Source organism: Cavia porcellus, unplaced genomic scaffold, assembly GCF_034190915.1.
Source record: "Cavia porcellus strain 051 isolate PalLab524CR breed Dunkin Hartley unplaced genomic scaffold, mCavPor4.1 scaffold_22, whole genome shotgun sequence".
Taxonomy (NCBI): domain Eukaryota; kingdom Metazoa; phylum Chordata; class Mammalia; order Rodentia; family Caviidae; genus Cavia; species Cavia porcellus.
In genome coordinates this window covers 18,207,655-18,229,819 of record NW_026947505.1, presented here as the reverse complement: position 1 = coordinate 18,229,819, position 22,165 = coordinate 18,207,655, and the positions used below count along the sequence as shown (strand labels likewise).

Genomic DNA, 22,165 nt, shown 5'->3' with positions numbered 1-22,165 from the left:
TCAAACTGTCCATTTCTTTTAAAAACACTTTAATCAAAAAATTAATGCAAACAAATGAAAAATGGGTAGAAGGGCAAATCTATAAATGACCATGGAACAGGAGGCTGAGGTCGGGCAGAAGCAAAATAAGAGAGGAGAAGAGAGAGTTCCAGAGAGTGGCCTGCCAGGGCAGAAAACACTGGAATGCTTTTGAGAGGGTTTTGCATTCATAGCAATGCATTAGGTGAGCAAAATTCTAAAGAACAAGATGAATGAGCTGCTGTTTTGCTTGTCACAAATAAACTGATGAAATTCAAAACTATCTGCCACGCAGTGTAAGGGAGAAATATATTAAGTAGGAAGAATAGTGAATGCTGGCAAGACCGTGGTTAGTGTTTCTGCTTTTGTTTTGCCTCAGTTACAACTCTACCATCAATAGTGTTACCCCAAAAGCGGCCTTCTAGTTAGCGGATTATAGGAAACTATCTCCTAGGATGATCAAAACCCTGGTGTGTTATTCTGGTGAGGTTGTAAGGCTGCTTGCTGCAAGGCGGGTGTTCACCATGGTGGTGCTAATGCCCAGTGCTTCCCGAGCTATGAGAGTCACTAGATTTCGGTTCTTCCTATGCGCTCGGGCTGCACAGTTGGGTGAATGAACTTTCTCCTCTTTTGCCACATCCAAAAGTGTTAACAGTGCTTGAAAGATGCCTTGGAATAGACACATCTGTCCCAGAAAATCTGCAGGCCTCAGGCATCAAAGCAGGAGAATTTAGTGTTCAAGACCACATCCTATTAGGCCTTCTCTTCTCTTCTCTTCCAAACATAAACCCAGGGATTCCAGGACAAGCCTGGACCATCCGAAGCTGGTGTTGGTCCAAGGGACCCACTCCAAGGCAGGCAGCGAGGCTGCCTGGCCTGAGCGCAGTTGTACATTTTGGTGCACTTTGTAGAAGTTTTCCCCTTGCAAAACGACACTTGCTTCCTCTGCAACCCTCATGCATGCTCACGGTGTGCTCCCCGCTCTGTGGCTAGAAATCACGCTGTGAGTGCGAGCACAACACCTGCGGTGACAGCTGTGACCAGTGCTGCCCAGGGTTCCACCAGAAGCCGTGGCGAGCCGGCACCTTCCTGACGAAGACGGAATGTGAACGTGAGTTCTTGAGAAGCAACCGAGTGGGTGTTGTTCTCATGCTGGGACACGTGTGCTGAGTGCCAGGAAGAAAGCCTGTTTCCAGCTTGTCTGTCTCATCCAGTGCAAGAGCTGGCTGATTCTTTACCCTGTTACCTTAGCCATTTAATTTTCCGGGGTTTTGTTTTCATATTTGGGGATATTTGTCACACCTATGATTCTTCCATTGTGTGAGGATTGGGGGAAAACAGTTAAAAACGTGCTGCACATACATTGTTGGTAGGTGAACCCTCTGCTTATGGAGTTGTAAATAAACATTAAATAAAACCTCGACTGTCCAAACCAGCTTTCTAAATGCACATACTTGGGAAATGGTTCCAAATCATGCTCTGGCTTGTTGTAGACCCTTCCTTTTCTGCTCTGTTCTCTAACTTTCTATCCTGAATGTTCATCGCCTAAAAGGGAAGAAAAAATCAAAGTGAAATTCGTTCTGCAGGATTCAGTAGTTCTCTTGCCTAGAGGTGGTGTTTGGGGACAGTGTTTGCGAATGGTACAAGAGGAAAAGGTGACAAGGACAAGAGATAAAATTCCTGGAAATATGCATACTTACCTGTATAGATCTGACATAAACATTTATGGGTGCCATATGATATTTTGATACATGTACATAATTTGAAATGTTTTGATTAGGGTAAGCAATCTATCTTCTCATTTATTTTTTCTTTGTGGTGAAAATACCCAAAATCTGTTCGCGTAGCTTCTTCAAAATATTATTTTCTGCATTTTCTTCTCAAAGAGCCAGAGCTTACTTCCTCTGTCTAACTCTGACTCAGCGCTCTGGTCAGCCCTTCATCTCCACTTCCGGGGTTCTCTCCCTGCTGCTAGTGCCTCTGCTCCACACTCATCTCCTACCAGGCCAGCATTTGTGGATTTTACATATAGTGGAGTCGTGTGCTATTTGTCTTTCTGGGCCTGGATTATTTGGCTTAATGTAGTGCTATCCACTTCTACCCAACTTATCACAGAACATTTCACCATTTTAATGATTTAATAATATGCCAGCATGGATACAGTCTACTTTTTTTATGTGTTCATCACTTGGTTCCATATATTGGCTGTTGTGAACAGTGCTGAAATAATCTTGCAGGGGCCCGTGTCTGCTGGGCAGACACGTGGACAATTGCTGGGCAATGACAGGTGGACATATCTTTAAAATACAGAGCGTGAGTAGCAGGCATTTAGAGCTACTCTTATTAAAGAATATTACCAATAACTTATCAGTAATAATAATTATTGTTATATATAACTTTATGCTATACAGTTATTGGGCAGTGACCCCCAAGAAATACACCACTAATTAAAAAGGAATAAAATGACTGACTATGCAAAGATGTCATTAAGTATTTACTTATAAATTAAATTATCACTTTGTACTTAAGTGACTATAGTTTTTCCTAAAGAAAAATACCTACAAAGTGCTGTAGCTAAAACAGTAGCCTAATACTGCCAGCGGGACCCACATGGTGACAAGGATGCTTGAGAAACTTGTGCTTCTAGAGATTTTCCCAAGCTACAAAACCTTAAAACAGTCTTTGACAGGACTATAACCCTAAACTGTCATGAGGCCCAATTCAACTACATTTTAATAATGATTATTTTGAAAAATCAACCCTAACCATACAGTTTCAGTTTAATAGGACTATTAGATTTCAAAACAAATTGTAGAAGTCTTACCCTAATTTCAACACTACATATTCATCCAATAAACATTAATCCAGATCATAATTACCAACCATCACTTGTTGGACCTCATAGGTTTTCAATACTGTTGCATCTTAGCACATCTGAACTGTAAAATTTTCTCCAGCCATGAAGAATGTTTTGTTCTCAGTTTAAGATGCTGCATGAGCTGTCGTCTTCTGCAGTTACATTCATTTGCTTTTTAATTTGTGTCTCCTTTTTTCTAAAGATATTTTTGGATTTTTTTTGTAAAGCTACCTTCATGATCAGTGGGTCATGCTTAGAGACACGGGCTGCTGTGGTCACCACCATCACAGATTTTCTTCAACTGCTCCCACCTCAAACCAGCAAATACAGGTTTCCCAAAGCTTCTTCCACCCATTCCTCAGGATAACTTCGTGTGCAAATCCACACAAGAACATTTCCTCCAAATGCCTTTAAATATTGGCTGAATTATCTTTTTTGTATGTGTAAAATATCAACATCCCGAGTGAGAGCAGTTTTAGGGGATGGAGATTCTTTTTGTCTCTGCCACCAGGTCACAGAGTTACATGTTAAATGCATTTGCAAAATCCTTTACCACTCAGCCCTCATATATCTAGGGGGCCTAAACAAACACCCAAAAGAAGGACTGAATGTGTTAGCAACAGGGGAAGAGAAAAACAAGACAAAAGATTTCCATTTGCTGTTGTATGCATCTTTTGAATATTGGAGTGACAGAATAATTTTTTCAATTTTTTCTAGAGTAGAAGAAATATTTTCAAAACCCACAAATTTAAGGTGGACATCTGAGCCATAAACTCTTACACCAACATTGAGGTTTTATTGTTTTGTTTTGTTTGTACCAAGAATTGAACCCAGGACCTGTGCTTGCCAGGCAGGTGCTGTGCCCCTGAGCTACACCCCAGCCCTACACTGAGCTTTGGCAATCCATGTATTCCTGAAAGTAAAAAGTTTTCTGTTCAAGCTTGAATTGCATTCACTCATCTTATACCTAGGCAAATTCTGCTGTGACATGACAAATCCCTCTATAAAATGGATGATCACCTTCTAATTCATTTGAGTTTAATGTGGATTTTCACCTAACTAGCTTATTTAAGCCAAGAGACAAGTGTGTCTCTAAAGATTGAGTATTCCTTCCACCGCTAAGCCTTTACTTAGAGAATGGTTTCATAGCACGTCTCAGACGGTCTGTGAAATAGCAGGCTGCAGATGCCAGCACAGAAAATAGCTCTGTGTCAGGAAGGGTTGTCCTTATCCTCTGCTGCTGTAGATTCCGAGCTGGGCAGGGGAGTTGAATGACAGCAACCGGGGATGCAATGTACAGGAATAGAAAGGACCTGGTGAGGAATAGACAAAAGCCTGTTCTGCAGACATCGATGTTTTGTCTGTGTAACACAAGGCAACACCAATTCTACATAGTGTGAGAATAAGTTTGTATCACACTTTATTTTCCTCTATACTGCGAGCAAAGATCTTTATTTATTTTTTTTGCAATACATTTCTAAAACAAGATGCTTAAAGTATTCTTGGGTATAATTCTACAGCTATGAAGCTATTTATAATGCCTACAGATTTGTACATCTTACTATGTGTTTCCTAGAATAAAGTTTGAAGCTCCATTAAAGTAGCAAAAATAACACATTCTAAATAAAGTCAACAAAATGGGGAAAATATTTGCAACAAATACGCCAAGGAGATAATATAGTTGCTGTATTAAAAGATCCCACATATCAATAAGAGAAATCCTATAAACTTGTTAAAATGAGCAAAGGTCAAATATATTTTTCTCAGAAAAATGTGACTTTTACAACCTAACAAAGATGTGATCACATTCATAATTGAAAAAGTATTAATTAAAATTTATGAAAGTATGTGTTTACCCACCAAACAAGTACTTGAATGTTTATTAATGGTATGCGAGATATTGATGAAACACAACGTTGGTGAAGCTAGAAGGAAATGTGGTCACATCGCCTGTGGAGTTATCTTATACAGCATTTCTAGATGGAAAAGTTTCAAGCTATTAAAATTTAATTTTACATGCCAGTTTGCTAGAAGTTCTACTTCCATAAGCTTCACCTCTCCCTGTGCTCACGTAGCTATACAAGCCATAATTACCATCTTTATCATCGTTGTTCAGTCGATACTACTACTGATATTTATTGAGATATTTTCTTTGTTTCCAACATTATTTTAAGTATTTTGCCTTTGTGAGACAATTATAAGGGTGATTAATAAAATATCTTTTTTATACTTGAATTTTCAGTGTCACACATCTGACACTCAGGAAGCAGTTTAATATCACAGATTGCTAATTAGAGGAGAGGTCAGAAACATGCAGTACAGATGCCCTCATGCTGTCCTTTATGCTGGACAGCTACCCTGCATCTCACTCACAGGTGGAACGTGCCGGTCAGGGATGCAGATTCTGGAACTAACTTCACCATTTTAACTTCCAGCATTGAAGGAGCTTATCTTTGATGTGTTACAACGCTTCTCTTTGGCTCAGATTCCTAAAATAAGAAAGTGATCTATTTTAATTATAGTCCATCATAAGCAATACAAAACAAGTCAAACAGAGCCTGGCATATTAAACAAGTAAATTTTGGTTGTTCTAGTTTAGTTGTTCAGTGAGAAGAATGATATTCCACCTGTCCGTTTTTACCCATGAATCCAGCGCAGAGATTCACCATGGTAATTATTCATTATACACTACCTGGCTGTCAATCTTTCAGTGCTATTGTTCAATAATTTATCACGTGCCATAATAGAGCATCATGTGCTGAGCCATATGAAGTTGCACTTTTATAAGAAATCAGTAAGAAATCAGTAAAACATTGACAATTTCAATTTTAAATTATGTTTAATTATCTCCAATTTTGTTGAAACTGTGAATTAATTAACATGTCCCATGAACCCAAATACTTTCTAAATATATCTGTTTATATGGATGCTAAATGTGTAACAAGATAATTTTTGGACATACCTGAAATCTCAAATTAATGTTTACCTATTTATGCTTTTCCCAATATTCCAGCATGCAATTGCCATGGAAAAGCTGAAGGATGCTATTACGATGAAAACGTAGCCAGAAGGAATCTGAGTTTGAATATCCACGGGAAGTACATCGGAGGGGGCGTGTGCATTAACTGCTCGCAGAACACGGCCGGTATCAACTGCGAGACGTGTACTGATGGCTACTTCCGGCCCAAAGGGGTAAAGTGTGCTTTTCTGCAGTAAAGTGTTATTTTTGCTTTCTCATATGCAAAAGATGTGCATAAAAATAATTTGCATAGCTTCTCTAAAATGTCGCATTTCAAAATCTAATGGGAGACTCGGAACTCTTCATAACTAAAATGTTACAAATGTTTAAGAATGTGATAGGAAACATTTCCAGTACTCCAGAAAATGCCATTGTGAGTCCTTCCGGTCTGCTCTGATATTTAGAACATGAATTAGTGCTTTAATTAACTTCATAGAAGTTAATTTATGTGGTTCATAGTATTTTGTGTCTTCACTCTTTTGTTTACAATGTTTTAAGATTTACTCATGATGTCACATCAATCGGTAATTTATATAAAAATTCTGAGTAAAATTCTGCACGACTACATAAAGTTCACTCCTTTCTCCTGTTGGTTTCAGTTATTTGCTGCTGCAAATAGCCTTATATAAGTCTTTATATAATTATTTCTAAAGTTATCTTATACGAATGACTAGGAATAAAGTGATTTTCTCAAATGATACGTATGCATTTAACTTTGCAATATACAACTGAAATTTTGAAAGTGAGTAAGAATATTTTACATGGTCACCAAAAATACCAGGTTTTTAGATGTGTTCTAGTTCTTTCTATCATCACTAATATACGAGGTTGATGACCTTTTCCACTTACACATTCTAATGGTAATGGCTTCACATTATGACATGAATTCTCATCTTAAGTGTTTGTTGGCCATTGCTGTTATCCTTGCTCATGAAGTATCTATTAAAGTCAAGATATTAGTATTTATTTTAGGAATTTTTTAACTTTTAGAAAGAAATTAAATCATTGTGTAGGTTCCCCACTATTCCTAGGTTACTGAGGAGTTTTTATTTTAAAGAGTTTTTACATTTTGACAAAAGTATTTCTGCTTTGCTAAAATATATATAAGTATCTTCTCATCTCAGTGAAATCAATTACATTTATTCATTTATAAAATATTAAATTAGCTTTCCATTTGTGGCTTCAACTCCAAATAATTATGGATATTATAAATTTTTTTGTGTTGGTGGTTTTATTTAGGGAAGCATTGCTGTGTCTTCACACAGGGATATTGGTCTATAATCTTGTTTTCTTATAATGTCTTCATTTCTGTGTAGGACATGAATCTCAAAAACTAAGTCTGGGAAATGCATTCTCTTCCTCTGATATATAAAATTATTGTGTAAAATTGAAATTATTTTTAAAATCTTTCATACTATTTTAAGATAAAATTCTCTAGTGAAATTATCCGAGCCGCTTTCTTTCTTTACATAAATAAATTTTACATGCATTAAGTTATTATTATATATTATAAGGCTAGGCAGGTTTTACATGAGTCAGGTTTGATATGGTGCATTTTTAAAAGCACTTATTTCATCCAAGTAGTCAAAATTTTGCTATAATTTTTTAAAAATTTATTCATCTTTCAGAAAGTGTAAAGAATCTATACTGATAACATCTCCTGAATTCCTAAAATTTTTACATTGTTTTTTCTCTTTTTTTTTTTTTTCCTGAGGATTTACATTTATGGTCTATCAATCTTTTTAATCTTTTAAAAAACATTTTGTCTTTTTCTTTATTTATTGATTTCTGCTCTTAAACTTATATCTACAGTCATTTGATGTTTAAATTTCATGTTATTTTACTATGTAGCAACTTGGAAACTTATTGCCTTAAATCTCTTATATAATATAAGGATTTAAATATAAATCCCCTTCCTATTTTTTAGTCACTTCCCACAAATTCAGAAATGCTTTATGTTCAGTACCACTTATTTAAAAATAATTTTGAATTCCTTTTGTCAATTTTTCTTTGTTAAATTTCAAATATTTAGTCCCTTTTTTGGGGGTGCCGAGGATTGAACTCATGATCTTGCCAGGCAGGCACTTATGCTGCAGAGCTGAATCCCTGGCCCCAAATAGTTAGTCTTAAGTGTCATATTTCTATTGAACTCTGTATGATTAATTAATGTTCTGATAACATATTGTGTAAATTAGCAAACTTTTCAAGTTAATTGGGATGTAGTTTAACATTCAGTCATGGTGTCTTGGTGAGCAGACACATGCATTTGAAGTTGGGCCTGAACTAGATAATGGCCATAAATATAGATTTTTTTTCAGTTTACAATTGTGGATTCCTCCCTTTCATTTTGTTATATTTCTTTATGATTGAGTAATACTCTACTATTTTGAGTGCTAAACAATCACATCTTTATCCATTCATCGGTTGATGGGCATTTGGGCTGTTTCCAAGATCTGGCTATCACAAACTGTGCTACTATAAACATGAGTGTGCATATATCACTGTGCTGTGATGCTTTTAATTCCCTGGGAAGATACCAACAAGAGAAGTAGCTAGATCAAGTGGAAACTCTAGTTTCAGTTTTTTGAAGACTCTCCACACTGATTTCCACAGTGGTTGCACCAGTCTGAATTTCCACCACAGCAAAGAAGGATCCTTTTTCCCATAGCACACACATTTAGAATCTTATCTATGTATTTTTATATCATATAACATTATGGGGTACCCCTGCAGTGAATCCCCAGTTTCCTGTGGGGTATTATGACACACAGCAAAAAGAAAGCACAACAGACAAAAAGCAATGCAACAGGGATCAGGGATGGCCAGTGTTTATGGGAGACAAAAGACCATAAAACAGCCAGAGCCTCAATATTTATTGATCACATTCACATTGGGGAAAATGGTGAGGGTGTTGCAGCGGATGTGCTAAACAGGTGATTTGGCAGGCAAGGCTTGTAAAAGAGAGAGCAAAGCATTCTTGCCAAGGGAACAAAACAGCCAGAATCTGGTTGTGATTGAAGAGTAACCTATTTTATAGTCAGTTCAAGGAAGGAATTTTCACTGGAGTCACATAGGCCTCAACGGAGACCTTATCTCACAGCCCACCTCTCTGGGCTCACCTGTGGCCTTTGGTGGGGTGGGGCAATGGTAGCCCATGCACTGTCTGCTTGCTTCTTTGACTAAAACTGAAAGTCAGTTTAGGAAAATCATCTCTATACCGGCTTGCACTGCTCACAGCTAAACAAAATCACTGCTAGTTTTCAGGGAAATAGATGTGGTGATTCTCCACATAACTAGACATTTTAATAGTTATAAAGATCTCTACTTAATCTTGGATGAATGTTTGCTCCTAAAATCTGCTTCCTTTCTTAGTAATAGAGCGATAACTGCTTTCCTATGCTAACTCTGTGTACCTTTCTCAATTTCTTACTTTGAACCTACCATTAGTTTTATTGAAAAGCAGATGTCTTATAAATATAAAATAAATGCAGGGCTTTTTATCCTATCTGTCTTTTTAAATTGTATGTTTATTTTTTACCAGTGGTGAAAAGCTTTTAGAGCTTTAAGTGATACAAACAGCTCACTGCAACATAGGTGCCTAGGTTCTTTACCACTGGTCTATATCTATATAATGTAATTATTGTTATGTTTGGGTTTTGCTATGTTTTTCTCCATAAAATTCTTGATGTTTTATTGTATTCTTTGTAAAAAATATTTTTCAGTACTTTATTTCTGCTGCCATATTGTCAGCCATACCCCTTGATTTATGTCTTTAATTTATGAATCAGTGATTACAGTGTGCATTTTTTACAATTTTTATTTTAAAGAGAATAAAACCAAGCAAGATAAAACTGGATAAAGCAAATCAAAATAAAACAGTGTAAGAGATACAAGATATCTCTTCAAAACAAGATAAAAGGAAGTCATCAATAGTTACCATAAAGCCTCTTGTTGTCTTTGGAATAGCTGCCCATACCTTCAGACATAGTAAAAATCAAACAAAATGGAACAGAATATAACCAATAAAAAACAATGTATGCAATAAAGTACTTCAAAACAATATAATAGTAAATCCAAAATGGCTACCAATAACATATCTTATCTTTGCCAATGCTATTGGATATAATAAAATGAAACAAGACAAAACAGAATAAAACCAAACCAAAAAAAAAAAAAAAAAAAAGAAAAGAAAATGACACAAGAATTCAAAACAAGACGTTAGGGAATTAATAATGGCTACCACTTATAGAAGGAGATTTCTCACAGATGCTATACTGCATGTTGCTATCCTCTGAATAGATGATCAGACTATTGGCTTTAGGCCTGCAAAGTCAATGAAACGCTAAAGGCTATAAGCATTATTTGTATTTTAATGCAGTAGCTATTACCTCAGCCTGTGTTTCTCTGGATCAGCTGATTGCTTCTGGTCGGGGAGGGGGCCTCTTGTCTCCCAGCCCATATGCCAGAAGGGACTGGCATCTTGTCCTCCTAGTGGCGCATGACTGGCACCAATTTGCATGCAGCCCTTGGTTTCTTTTTGGCTACTTGTTCTCCCTCACAGTCCATGAATGACACGGACTAATGGGGAAAGGCTGGCATCTTGTTCTCCCTCCCAGCAGCCCATGCATGGTGCCAACTCACATAAAGGGCTTGGCTCCTTGTTGGTGTCTTGTTCTGCTCCCTTGAAGTCCACAGCTGGCACCAACTCATGGGAAAAGACTGGTAAATATGATATGCATTCTTAATAACCATTTCTTGTTCAGGGTCCCTAAAATTCTGCAATAGTGTAGTTTCATCTATACCTACCTTTTGGGATCTGTTTTCATACATTGCATCTAAGCTCCCAGTACAACTGACCTAAAAAATACAGAGAAAAATGATAGCTTTGCACTATATATATATATATATATATATATATATATATTCCACAACCATTTATAGTAACATTTAGTTTATATCTATTTAATTTTGCTTGAAGACTTCCTTTTAGCATTTTTTATAGCACAGGATATTGGTGACAAGTTCTCTCAGATTTTTCAAATCTGAAAATGGTTTTCCTCTCATTGTTGAAGGTTATTTTCATTGTATGTACATTTAGGTATTTTTAGCACTGAAAAGTGTGCCACTACTATTTCCTTGATTCTTCAGAAAACACAGCCATCATTTGCATCTTTGTTCTTTTATGTGTAGAACATAATACATAATGTATTTTTGTTTTAGTTACCTTCTCCTAGCTGAGAATACCCAGCCTCCACAACTCTTAGGAGATAAGCTTTGCTTCAGCTCACATTTGTAGAGGCTCCAGTCCATGGTGAGCTGGCTCCAAGGCAGGAAGGCATGGCAGAGGGGGTGGTAGAAGGATGTCTTAGTTACTTTTTACTTGTTGCTGAGACAAAATACCTGAAGCCCAAAGTTGGGAAAGGAAAGGTTTATTTCTTACAGTTTTTGGAGGTTTCAGTCCATACTTAGTTGGCTCAAAGACAGGGTGGCATGGCTGGGCCACAGTTTATGGTGGCTGCAAATGGCAAGGCAGAAACCAGCAGAGGAGAGAGAAACACACTTTCTTCCTGCCATTATATCACATCCTGGCTCCACCCCTTTGTGGGTGGAGCACTGACACCATCAATCCAAGCACTAGACAACGAACCAATCACAAATGCACAATGCAAATGCATGAGGCCTGGGGGCCACAGACATAAACCATGACAAAGGACAAGAGAGGGTGAAACAGAGAGGGAGAGATCAAGGCAGGAGGAGGGAGAAAGACTCCTCCAGGCCACTGCCCCAGTGACCACTTCCTTCCACCAGGCTTTCTGTCCCAACACTACATTTAGCTATCAGCTTATCAGTGAACAAATTCACTCATAAGTGTTAAAGCTCCATGTTCCAGTGGCTTCCCTAAAGTCTCCTTTATGAGCTAAAAAAGCTTTATGGGAGCATCTAGATACAAATCATAACAATCTTTAATTTACTAGCTAATTTCAGCATACTCTCTTTGTATGTACTTTTGGGAATTGTACAATTAACAGAAAATTGACAATTCAACCATTCTTGTCTATGGTCTATTTATATGTGATCTGTAAGCTAAACTTTTTTTTTTTGGTAAAGATTTGTTAGAAGAGAAATAGGAAGAGAGAAAAATAAATGAGGGATAAAGAAGGGAGGAAGAGAAAGAGAGACTCTATATGACTTACAAAACCATGTTTTGGTCTTTATCTCTGCAAAATATATTCTAATCTGTTAGACTCCGATGGGTTTATGTTTGATCTCTTTGTGATTATCTTGTTCAATTCACTGAGCTTTGTGAAACAATAAACAGAGAGTTAATTCTACACTTAGGTAATTTTAGGTCCTAATTCCTGAAAAGTATTTTGTGACCCGTGTTTTCTCTTTTCCTCCTGACAGTCCAACTACATACATGTCGTGCTTCTGGGTTGTTCCTGATAGGTTAATGAGGCAGTGCTGTTATTTTTAAAAGCTTTCTCTTTCTCTGTTCTTTATATTTGATTATTCATCTGCCATGTGTCATTACTTTGAAGTGTTTTCTTCTTGTCATTTGTAATCTGACATTAAGCACAGCCAGAGAATTTTAAAATTGAGATACAAGGCTTGATCAAAAATATAATGCATGCTTAGGTATCAAAAATATTCTTATAGTAAAAGCTCCATGGCTATTAATCACCCGTGGCCCCTCAAACCACCTCACATTTCAAGCACGATTATCCCATTGTTCCCATCACTTATGAGGAAGTTTGGACATTTTCTTCCCTTAGTGTCTTTGTAGTGTGTGAGAAAAAAGGGTGAATTAGGTCTCCTGTGCCAGCCAATGAAAAGGCAGGCTTCAGAAACTGTGCTGTGTTCTCATGAAAGAGGGCTTCCAGAACCACTCCAGAAAGTGGCAAAAATGTGGGGATAAATGTGTTTGAAGTGAGGGAGGATTGATAGCAATGTGTCTTTTAAGTTTTTAAGTTTTAAACACTCACTGTTTTTCCATCACACATCATATGTACTTTTGACTCTCAGGAATTGTTTCTTATAGTTTCTGTTTCTCTGCTGAAATATCTCATTTGTTCACTGAGTAAAAGTATTTGTTTCCTTTATGTTTTGGGTATATTCACAGTATCTGCAATGACACTTCGAAATGTGGTGTTTCAGTACTCGGTTCATCCCATGGTCTACTTTTATTAGCTTGTCTGTATTAAATAAGTATCACATTTGTATTTATTAATTATTTATTTTATTTATCTTACAGTGAGGATTACATTTGAAGGTACTCCACCACTGAGCTAGATTCCCAGCCCTTTTGTTTCTTTTTTTTTTTTTTAATTTTAAGACAGGTCCTAACTAAGTCCCCACCTCAGCACTTGAATTCAGAATCTTCCTGTTTAGCCTGCCCTGGGGGCTGGGTTCAAGGTGTGTCCACTGCCTCTGATGCAATGATTGCTTCTAAGTGACATTCTGGATAATACAACATAGAGACCTGACATTCTGTATCTTCCTGAGGAGGTTTTGAGTCATTCTCTGATTAATAGTAAGCTGACTGATTGACATTGGAAACTTGAGGAGGTTTTATTTGTTAGAACACAGAGAAGACTTGGAATATTTATTTGACATTTCTAGCTTAGTTGATTTAAACTCTGTTTTCTGTTCATTTTATGGTGGAGCACCTGAAAGCTTTGCTTTCAGCTTTCCAGCATTGCTGTCTCCTTCATTCTTTGGCCTCTCTAGTGTGTATCTAACCAATAATGGTTTGTTAAGCATTTGAAATGTGAAGATAGGAAGAATTTGGATTTGGCCTTCTCTGAGGATGGATATTCTTCTGTGTGTATTTTTTTCTTTCAAACATCACATTCTTCTGGTTTCTTCAAATAATTTAATTTTTTTTTGTTTTGGCCAAGATTTGTAATTCATCATTGTCATCTGATGATATATTATTCTACAAGACACACTATTAAATCAGGCCTGGAAGCTTGATCAAATTTTTATTACAAGTCAAGTAATTAAGTGAATCTGTATTAGATTTTGATGTTTAGGTACTTATAAAAATCCTTTTGCTAAATGGAATTTTTTATATGCAAGTGTTGCAAGCACTTAATAGTTGGGAAAAGTTCTACAAAGTTATGAAAATAAACTTTTGTACCCTAGAACATAATTTATTTCTGTGATGTTCTTTAAATTCTTTTCTCAAAATTTGATTTTACATTTGTGTAAATTTGATTGATATGTGTATATATTTTAGGTATGAAATATATGTAACAGTATTTAGAAGACTGTCTTATAATCTTAATTATTTTAATAAAATTAAAAATCAGAATAGGCATATCTACATAACCTTGTTGATTACCTTTTGGTGAGCAGTCTAATTCAAGCAAGTTTTTTCAACTACTGCAGACATTATAGTGGGCAGAAGGCCTTCAACCACTGACATTCATCACTGAGATCATAAATCATGTTCCTGAGTCAATTTTTTAATGCACAACAACATATTGTACTATGCCACAGTTTTTTTTTTTTTAATGGCCTGGTGTTTTCTCTGGGTAGAAGCCTTTCTTCTTCCAGTTCCACTTTTAAATTGCTATTCATGTTTGAAGCTCTTGTAAAAATGTTAGTTTTTCTCCAAAACACCACTTGACTTCCTTGCATTTTAATATTCTTCCTTTTTTTTTTTTGCCTCATGGGCTTTGTTTGTGTTTCTCTTTTACTACGTAGCATATGTTTTTTAGTTATTGCCTTTCAAAATATAATCCTGTAAAATTAGGACAGGAACCAAGACTGCAGTCTGTGCGATGCATAATTCTTATTGCATAATCAGAGAAATGAATGAGCTTGAACAAGTGATGATTTTGAAACTTCTCCATTAACTTATTTAATCCACATTTGATCAACTGTAAGCACTCACATGTAAACAGCTCTAGTTTTAATGCCTTTAAGTGTATCAGCTAACAAGTTTCTGCTTATGAATGAAAAACACAAGTATATACATAAATTGTACTCAGCACCATTTCAGGGGTTTCTGAACATCTAATTTAGTTTTGGTTCTTTTCCTGTTTTGTCTAGAAAACATATACGTACATTATGTTAGCATAGTTTAACTTCATTTAATTAAAATAAAGCAGTAAAATCTACTAGTTATGTATTTAATATAGTCTAGAAGCCTTATGAGATGCTTTATATGTTATTTATTTTAATTTTGATTTACAGAGTAATTTTGTAGGTGCTTTCATCATCATCGTCATATTACAGGGAAGTGAATAAGTTGCACAGCGCCCCCAGCCTGTGCGTGGCCATACTGGGACATGAGCTCCTTTTCTAAATTAGTTTCTATTTTTTTTCTTTCCAGTTATGCAACCTCTTACAAAACCAAGTTTTTAATTCAAAGATTCAATAATATTTTAGTGCACCAAACATAAATTTGTATTTGAACAATCCTATCATGATCAACGTGAAAGAGGTTCTTAAAAATAAATTGGGCAGAAACTTCACATTGCTAATTTCAAGCAATGTTGAAATAAAATGCAAAATATCCAGGAAGCCTTTTCGTGGATGTGATTAGACAATAAAACAGATATTACCATTTTTTTGTATTATGATAATTATCTGGTGACAAAAAATAGATGCTTCTTTAAATGCGTAGGGATTCAAAGCTTTTTATCGTCAATTTCTTCTAAAAATACAGTAAAGGATAGAAAGACATGAAATGTGTATGACAAAATCTTGATAGCTGTGGGATTTAGGTAGCAAATATGAAGAGTTTACTGTCCCATCTTCTTTACTCTGTGTGTATATTTAGAGTATTAGATTTTAGAAATTACAAACATCTATTAAAGGAAGTTTCATAATTTTCTCAAAATAATTTGTGTATTATAAAACTAACGCATCCTTAAAAGTTTGCTCAATTGAAAAATAGTGTTGTTTTTATTACATTTGACTGAAAGCATTTTAATATTTCTGTTAGGTGTCACCAAATTATCCGAGCCCGTGCCAGCCTTGTTACTGCGATCCAGTGGGCTCCTTAAGTAAAGTCTGCGTCAAGGACGAGAAACACGCCCGCCGAGGTGAGGACCTGTGGAAGCCAGTGTGGCCTGTGCCCGAGACGAGCTCTCATTAGTCTGTCTTACAGCAGCCTTCACCCGGGGAGCCAGTGTTTTACTTGCTTAGTAATTAAGTTTACATTTAATTATAAGTTTATAAAGCAAACAGTAATCATTTGTGTATGCCTGGGTGTGTCTTTGTGTATATGTGTGTGTGTGTGTGTGTGTGTGTGTGTGTGTGTAAACAGTCGGGTCACTTTATGATAAGGATAAGTTCTGGAAAATGTGTCATTAGGTGAATTTGTTGTTGTCCAGTGCCACAATGTGAATGCACAAAGTAAAACTTCACTGGGTGACACAATCTTACACGACCATTATGGTACACCATGTCAGTCATTGACCAAGCCATCCTGAAGTCATATGGAGGGTGTGGACAGTAACAAGTCTGTGGGTCTACAAATTTTTTATATCTTATTTATTTATTCAATAGTTTTATAGCTTCTGTGAGTTCTCATGTACAATGGTTATATTCACTGAAGGACCTGTGTTTCATTGGGAAGCAAATAGAGACCCGATTTGAGATGTAAGCATTAAGTTAGAGAGTAAAAAGTGTTGCCCCAGGGATTAAAAAAAAGCAACAGTCATGAGCTACAGAGGGGAAGGAGGCTGACACTGATTTAAGCAAATACTTTGTGTAATGGAATTCACAATGAACTCTAAACATTAAGGAATCCAGTACTAACATCACTCCCTGCTATAAAATGTTTGAGAGCCACTTCCAAGACAGTTAGGTGCCAAATTCCAGTAGGAAATTCATAAAGTGTATGTAGAATGGTTTCTTTATGTCTCAAAGAGTGAATTCTTGTCTTCTTTGAAAAGACAAGTAAATCATGACTACAGTGCTCCTTTGGCATAGTTTAGCCTGCCTGCTTTCTTTATAAGACTATAGGATTATTAATTTATGCTCTGGCATGTTTTAATACATAAATGATGAATTGCTGTCTTTGTCGCTTTGTCACAGGGACACAATATCTGACACTGACCAACTGAAGGAGGAATGGTTTGTTCTTGGCATTTTTGACCCATACTCTGCTGGCTCCCAGGCAGGACAGTGTGGCAGAGAGGTCTAGGAGAAGAAAATCTGTGCCTATCAAGTCACCTGGGAAGTGGGTGGAGAAGGGAGATGTACCCCTCTGGGAGCATCCCAGAGCAGCGGTGCTGCTTCTTCACCAGATCCCACCTCTTAACACCAGATCAGCTCCAGCCCCCTCTAATCAGGTCGCCTTCCGCCAACCCATACCCCTAAGTATGTCAGGCCTTGGGAGGAGGGCCTCGACCTAAACCGTAACTATTACTAGGTGGTTTCTTCATTTTAAGTCCTCTCTTTAGTGGTAACACTAAATCACAGTAAATCACAGTGTTGTCAGTAATGTCATTTTGACTTCCTCTTTTAAAATAAGTACATTATCATTGCAAAGTTATAAAAGTAGAAATGTAAAAAATAAATCTATGTAATTCAGTGGCAGTTTGTCAGATGCTAGTGTTCACATTTTTATACATATTTGTCGCAAGGCGTAGAGAAGTTTTGATATTGTTCCTTTTACTTTGCATGCTATGTTTTCTTCCAGTCTCTTAAAAATCTTCCCTGAAATCTAGTTCAAACACCTAAAAAAATACATTAGAAAATGTTTGTACCTATCTACCAGTTCAACTTAATATTGTTAAACATTTTTTCCCAACTTTTGTTTGTTTTAACCAGTGCTTTAATGAAGATAATTTGTATATAAGTATTTTATGGCCATAAAATAATATAGTTTACAATAAGATTTTTCATGAGGAAAAGACTACAATGTTCAGCAGTGGTGTTCTCTTCAATTTCTTTCCCCCCATCTCTTTTGCAATTGAAGTGTAGTGAGCCACTTTTTCTATTTATTTTCTGAAAATCATCTACAAAGTTTAAGTGGTGTTTGAGAAAGGAAGAAAATGGGAAGGAAAAAACACAAACAAATCAAGATATATCATGTACAGGTAGGTATAAATGTCCTATGATGACTGTGATCATTTTATATACCTACCTTGTACCAAGGATCTTAATTAAATTCAAATTAGATAAACTGGAGGGGCCAGGGATATAGTTCAGCAGCACAGCGCCTGCCTGGCAAGCATGAGTTCGATTCCCAGTACCAAAATCAATCAATCAATTAATTAATTAAATGAATAAATTTGGAAAACAAAACAAATGTTTTCATATTAATTCCACTTTGAGAGAAAGAAAAATATTTCTTTCAAATTGCATCTGTCCTCCCTACCATGCCTACATTTCTAATATGTATCTCCTCTGTGGTATCTTCAGCATGTTAAATAGAAAGCTTACATTCCTGTCTTGTAAATTAGTAAGGTTAGGCCTTGTCTCTTGAGGTCTAATACGTATGATGACCAGAATACTGCCTTTACTCTTCCTAGCCTTTTACACTTGTTTATCTCACAATATTTATCTTTTCAGGCAAATAAATAATCACATTTAGACCAAAGATAAATTCTTACTATTTTACAATTGAAACCTAATCAGCATTTATAATTAGATTCATATTATACAATAGAAATCTGAGTTGCAAACTTGGATACATACTTGCAATGCATTTCTCCTGTATGCTTAATCTAAGCTGTTGATCTCTTTAGAAAAACCATCTAATGCGTGGTTTAATGGTCTGAACTACGTAACCAAATTGTATCAGCAGCAGAAATTACATACATCCTACTAGCTCATTGGCATTGATTTGAAGTAATATAAAGACATTTGTTTTGTGAATTTTGTTTCCTATATTTTCTTTCAGTATGAGATAGGTAGACTTTTTTCCTCTTTATCTGTATGAGTGCTCTAAAGATTGAAAATAGTAACAGGGCCTGGGGCCAGGGCTCAGTGGTAGAGTGCTTACCTAGTATTGCAAAGCCCTAGGTTCTGCCCCCAGAAGTAGAGAATATACAACAACACGAAACAAACACCCAACACACTCACTCGTTATAAACAATTTCTAGATCTCATTTGTGTCTCATTATTGTGGATAAGAATTTCTAACATATAGAATTGAAATATTTTCATAAAATTAGCCTTAAAATTCAGATAATCTTCAGTTACTATGATGACACTAAATACGATCATTATGTACTTTAACATTTCTCTATTGGATTTCTTACATCCTCTTAAAATCCCAAAACACTTATCTATCCTGAGATTAGACTTTTTTTTTTGCTTCACTTGCAGGATTTCACTTAAAAACAATTCAATCTGTCATTTATTTTGACATATTTATAAGGAAAATTTCTACTTATATTTTGTTTTCAAATCATAGCTTTACAGAGATACGATGTCTGTAAACATAGTTCTACACTACATATAAGTCTGTTGTACAGGTATTCCTGAACCAAGAAATATTTTTTAGTGTTTATATTGGTTAGTAAATGCCTGCAGTGCATAATGGTAACTGTACATTCACTGCGGGGAACTGGCACATACTCTTTTCAAAGCTTAATTCTTTTCATGCCCACTTCCCATCTCCTGCTTCCTGTTTCTTTGCATTTCCTGGTCCCCTTTCCATTTGCAAAAGACCTATCTCCATGTTTCCTATAATCTGTATTTTCTTTATGCTCTGCATCTGTTAGTAGCACACTGTTCTCTGTCTGAGTCTTACTCTGTGGCTTGATTTTCCTACTTGTTGCTGCAGTCCTGTTTTCTTTTGTGTTTCGTTATTATGTGGGTGTTTTGTGCACATGTGTATGTGCATCTCCTAGTTTAGTTATACAGCGGCTGTGAATTTACATGAGATTCTCTCTTCTGACTTAATTAATTTTGATAGAACCTAGGACTTTTTAATTATTAATGTTTCATAAACCATGCGCCACAAACCATAATTTCCCAGAATTTGATTGTCCACTCCACGAAAGACACTGGCTTGTAAGCTGAGTGACCATCTAGAAGTCAGTTTTGTGGTTTCTCACCTTCAAAGTTATTTTTCTGTATTTTACTACAACACAATCATTCAATCATCCATCAATATACCTATATATTTTTATTTCATTATGAACAGGAGTGGGCCTTTAGTTCATAAAATTTCCAGATACAAGTTGGATAGGCATTTAGCATTTCATGCTGACTTCATTTATGAAAAGTCTTAAAATTTTAAATTAAAAATGTAAAATCTTAAAATATTTAAAAAGTTAAAATTTGTGCATAATTGTTGGGTATTATGGAGTAATTCAATATATGTATATTTTATTTAATGTTCAAGGTCTCACATATTTGTCTCCTCAAACATACTTCATGCTAAAAACACTGATGCTCTTCAGGCTTTTTTGGATATATAACACATTATGGTTATCTGTAGTCCTTTTACTCTCAGAATCTCAGAACTGCTTACTATAACTTAAAAATGATAACATTGGATGTGTTGATTTTTAATGATTTGAGAGTCTTTTTTGCAATACATTACAGTAGCAGATTTCTTTTCAATTTGATCTGTGAAAGTGATAAATAAAATTTAATTTTATTGTCCACCACAGTAGATCCTATGTGTAATCCCAGCATTCTGGGAAGCCGAGGCAGGAAACTTGCAAGTTCATGGCCAGCCTGGGCAGTTTAACAAGTTTATAAAACCCTGTCTCAAAATAAAAATTAAAAAAAAAACAGTTGGGGCTGTAGCTCAATATGAGTATCTTGGATTCAATTTCCAGTAATGAAGGAAAAAAAAGCTTGTTACTATTAAACCGTATTTATATTTGCAGGAGAAACCTTGCTTGCCCATCTTGAAAAGACATTGGAATGCACTTTAACATTCAGTTTGGTGGCTATCCTGCTTATGATTTTGCCATTTACATTTATAAGTTCAGCTATGTATGGGCCTAACGGCTGCCAGTCATACTATCTGGGAACATCAGTTTCTTTGTGTTTTAGTCTGCATAAAAACAGAAAACACTAATGGTGTTTACCTCACTTGGATGTATTACTGCTTATCTATCTTTTCTGTATTTGGATATAATATACTATTAGCTGCATGAATTCTGTTACCTATTTTATGTGCCAGTGAGAGTTTGAAATGTTGAAAGCAATTTGTAAATATCACCTGATATTAACATTTTTGAGGCAGTGCTTTAATAATGTCCCCCCGTTTTCACATCCTGATCAGCTTGAAGATTTCCTTTTATCTCACTTTTATTACTTTTGAAATGTCCCTTTTGTCTTGTGTTCATTGTGTGTTTTCCCTCATTTTATAATTACATGATTCAAATTGTACTTTTTAGAATGCTGGAATGACCTCAGTCGTCTGTAAGTTAACTTCTGATTACTATTTTTTCATATCCAATAAACTCTGCTGAATGTCTTCCTCATTAACATATCCTACACAGAAGACTCTTTTCCTGTTCATTAAATTTGCAACTGAAGATTTGTTTTTTCTCTTTAACCCAAATGCTTTAGAGATATTAAAATTTTAATGGTTGACACTTTTGTAACATTTAATCATATTTGAAAATCTTAATTGATTTTAATTCATTGTAGGATTTGATATAAATCTAAAAATACAGTAGTAATTTAAGAAAATAAATGTTATATATATATATATTATGCTTTGTAGATTAGTAAATAATAAGCTATCTTACATATTTATACACTATTTAATATATAATTCAACATTATTAGACATTCAAATTTTCTGTTTCCCCAATTTTGTGCAGATATTTAAATAATTTTTAGTCATTAATTTTGAACAAGTATTCAGATTTTCAGTATCTTTTGTATATTTTGAGTTCATAATTACTGCTTATCTGAACCATAAAAATAATAATATAAATCATTGATTTCATCTTTACTAATGGAAATGTAAACATTTGATATATAATCTATACATGGCCCTGATTGAGGTTACCATAACTGTTTCATTCTGTCATAATACTTTCTTCGCACACAATTATGTCCTTTTGTTTTAATATTCCCAGTCATTTAACACATCTCTGTTACACATTACAGTACCTGCTTATGCGAGGAATGGAAATACTGCTTACTGCAGAAAGCAGCCGTGACTTACTGTTCAGTGTAATGCCTTCCACACGTTGGCATCCTTCCTTTTGTCCTCCCTTCCTTTTTGTCTGCTGGACTATATTTTATGGATTTGTCTTACTCTTTCTCGAATTTTTAAAATCTTTAAGAAGCAGTACCAGCAGGCAGCATCTTTCACAGTACTGTCGATG

At 35.6% G+C, this 22,165-nt stretch overlaps 1 protein-coding gene across 6 annotated transcripts in view; it reads left to right on the top strand.

Annotated features, from left to right (window-relative positions):
* Positions 1 to 22,165, top strand: part of Lama2 (laminin subunit alpha 2) — a 553,946-nt gene that overhangs the window by 217,183 nt on the left and 314,598 nt on the right. For all 6 annotated transcript variants that reach the window (XM_063232872.1, XM_063232874.1, XM_063232873.1 and 3 more), the window contains exons 7-9: positions 1,012 to 1,129; positions 5,889 to 6,067; positions 15,850 to 15,949. In XM_063232872.1, coding sequence (XP_063088942.1) covers positions 1,012 to 1,129; positions 5,889 to 6,067; positions 15,850 to 15,949 — 397 coding nt within the window. The remainder of the gene's footprint in view (positions 1 to 1,011; positions 1,130 to 5,888; positions 6,068 to 15,849; positions 15,950 to 22,165) is intronic.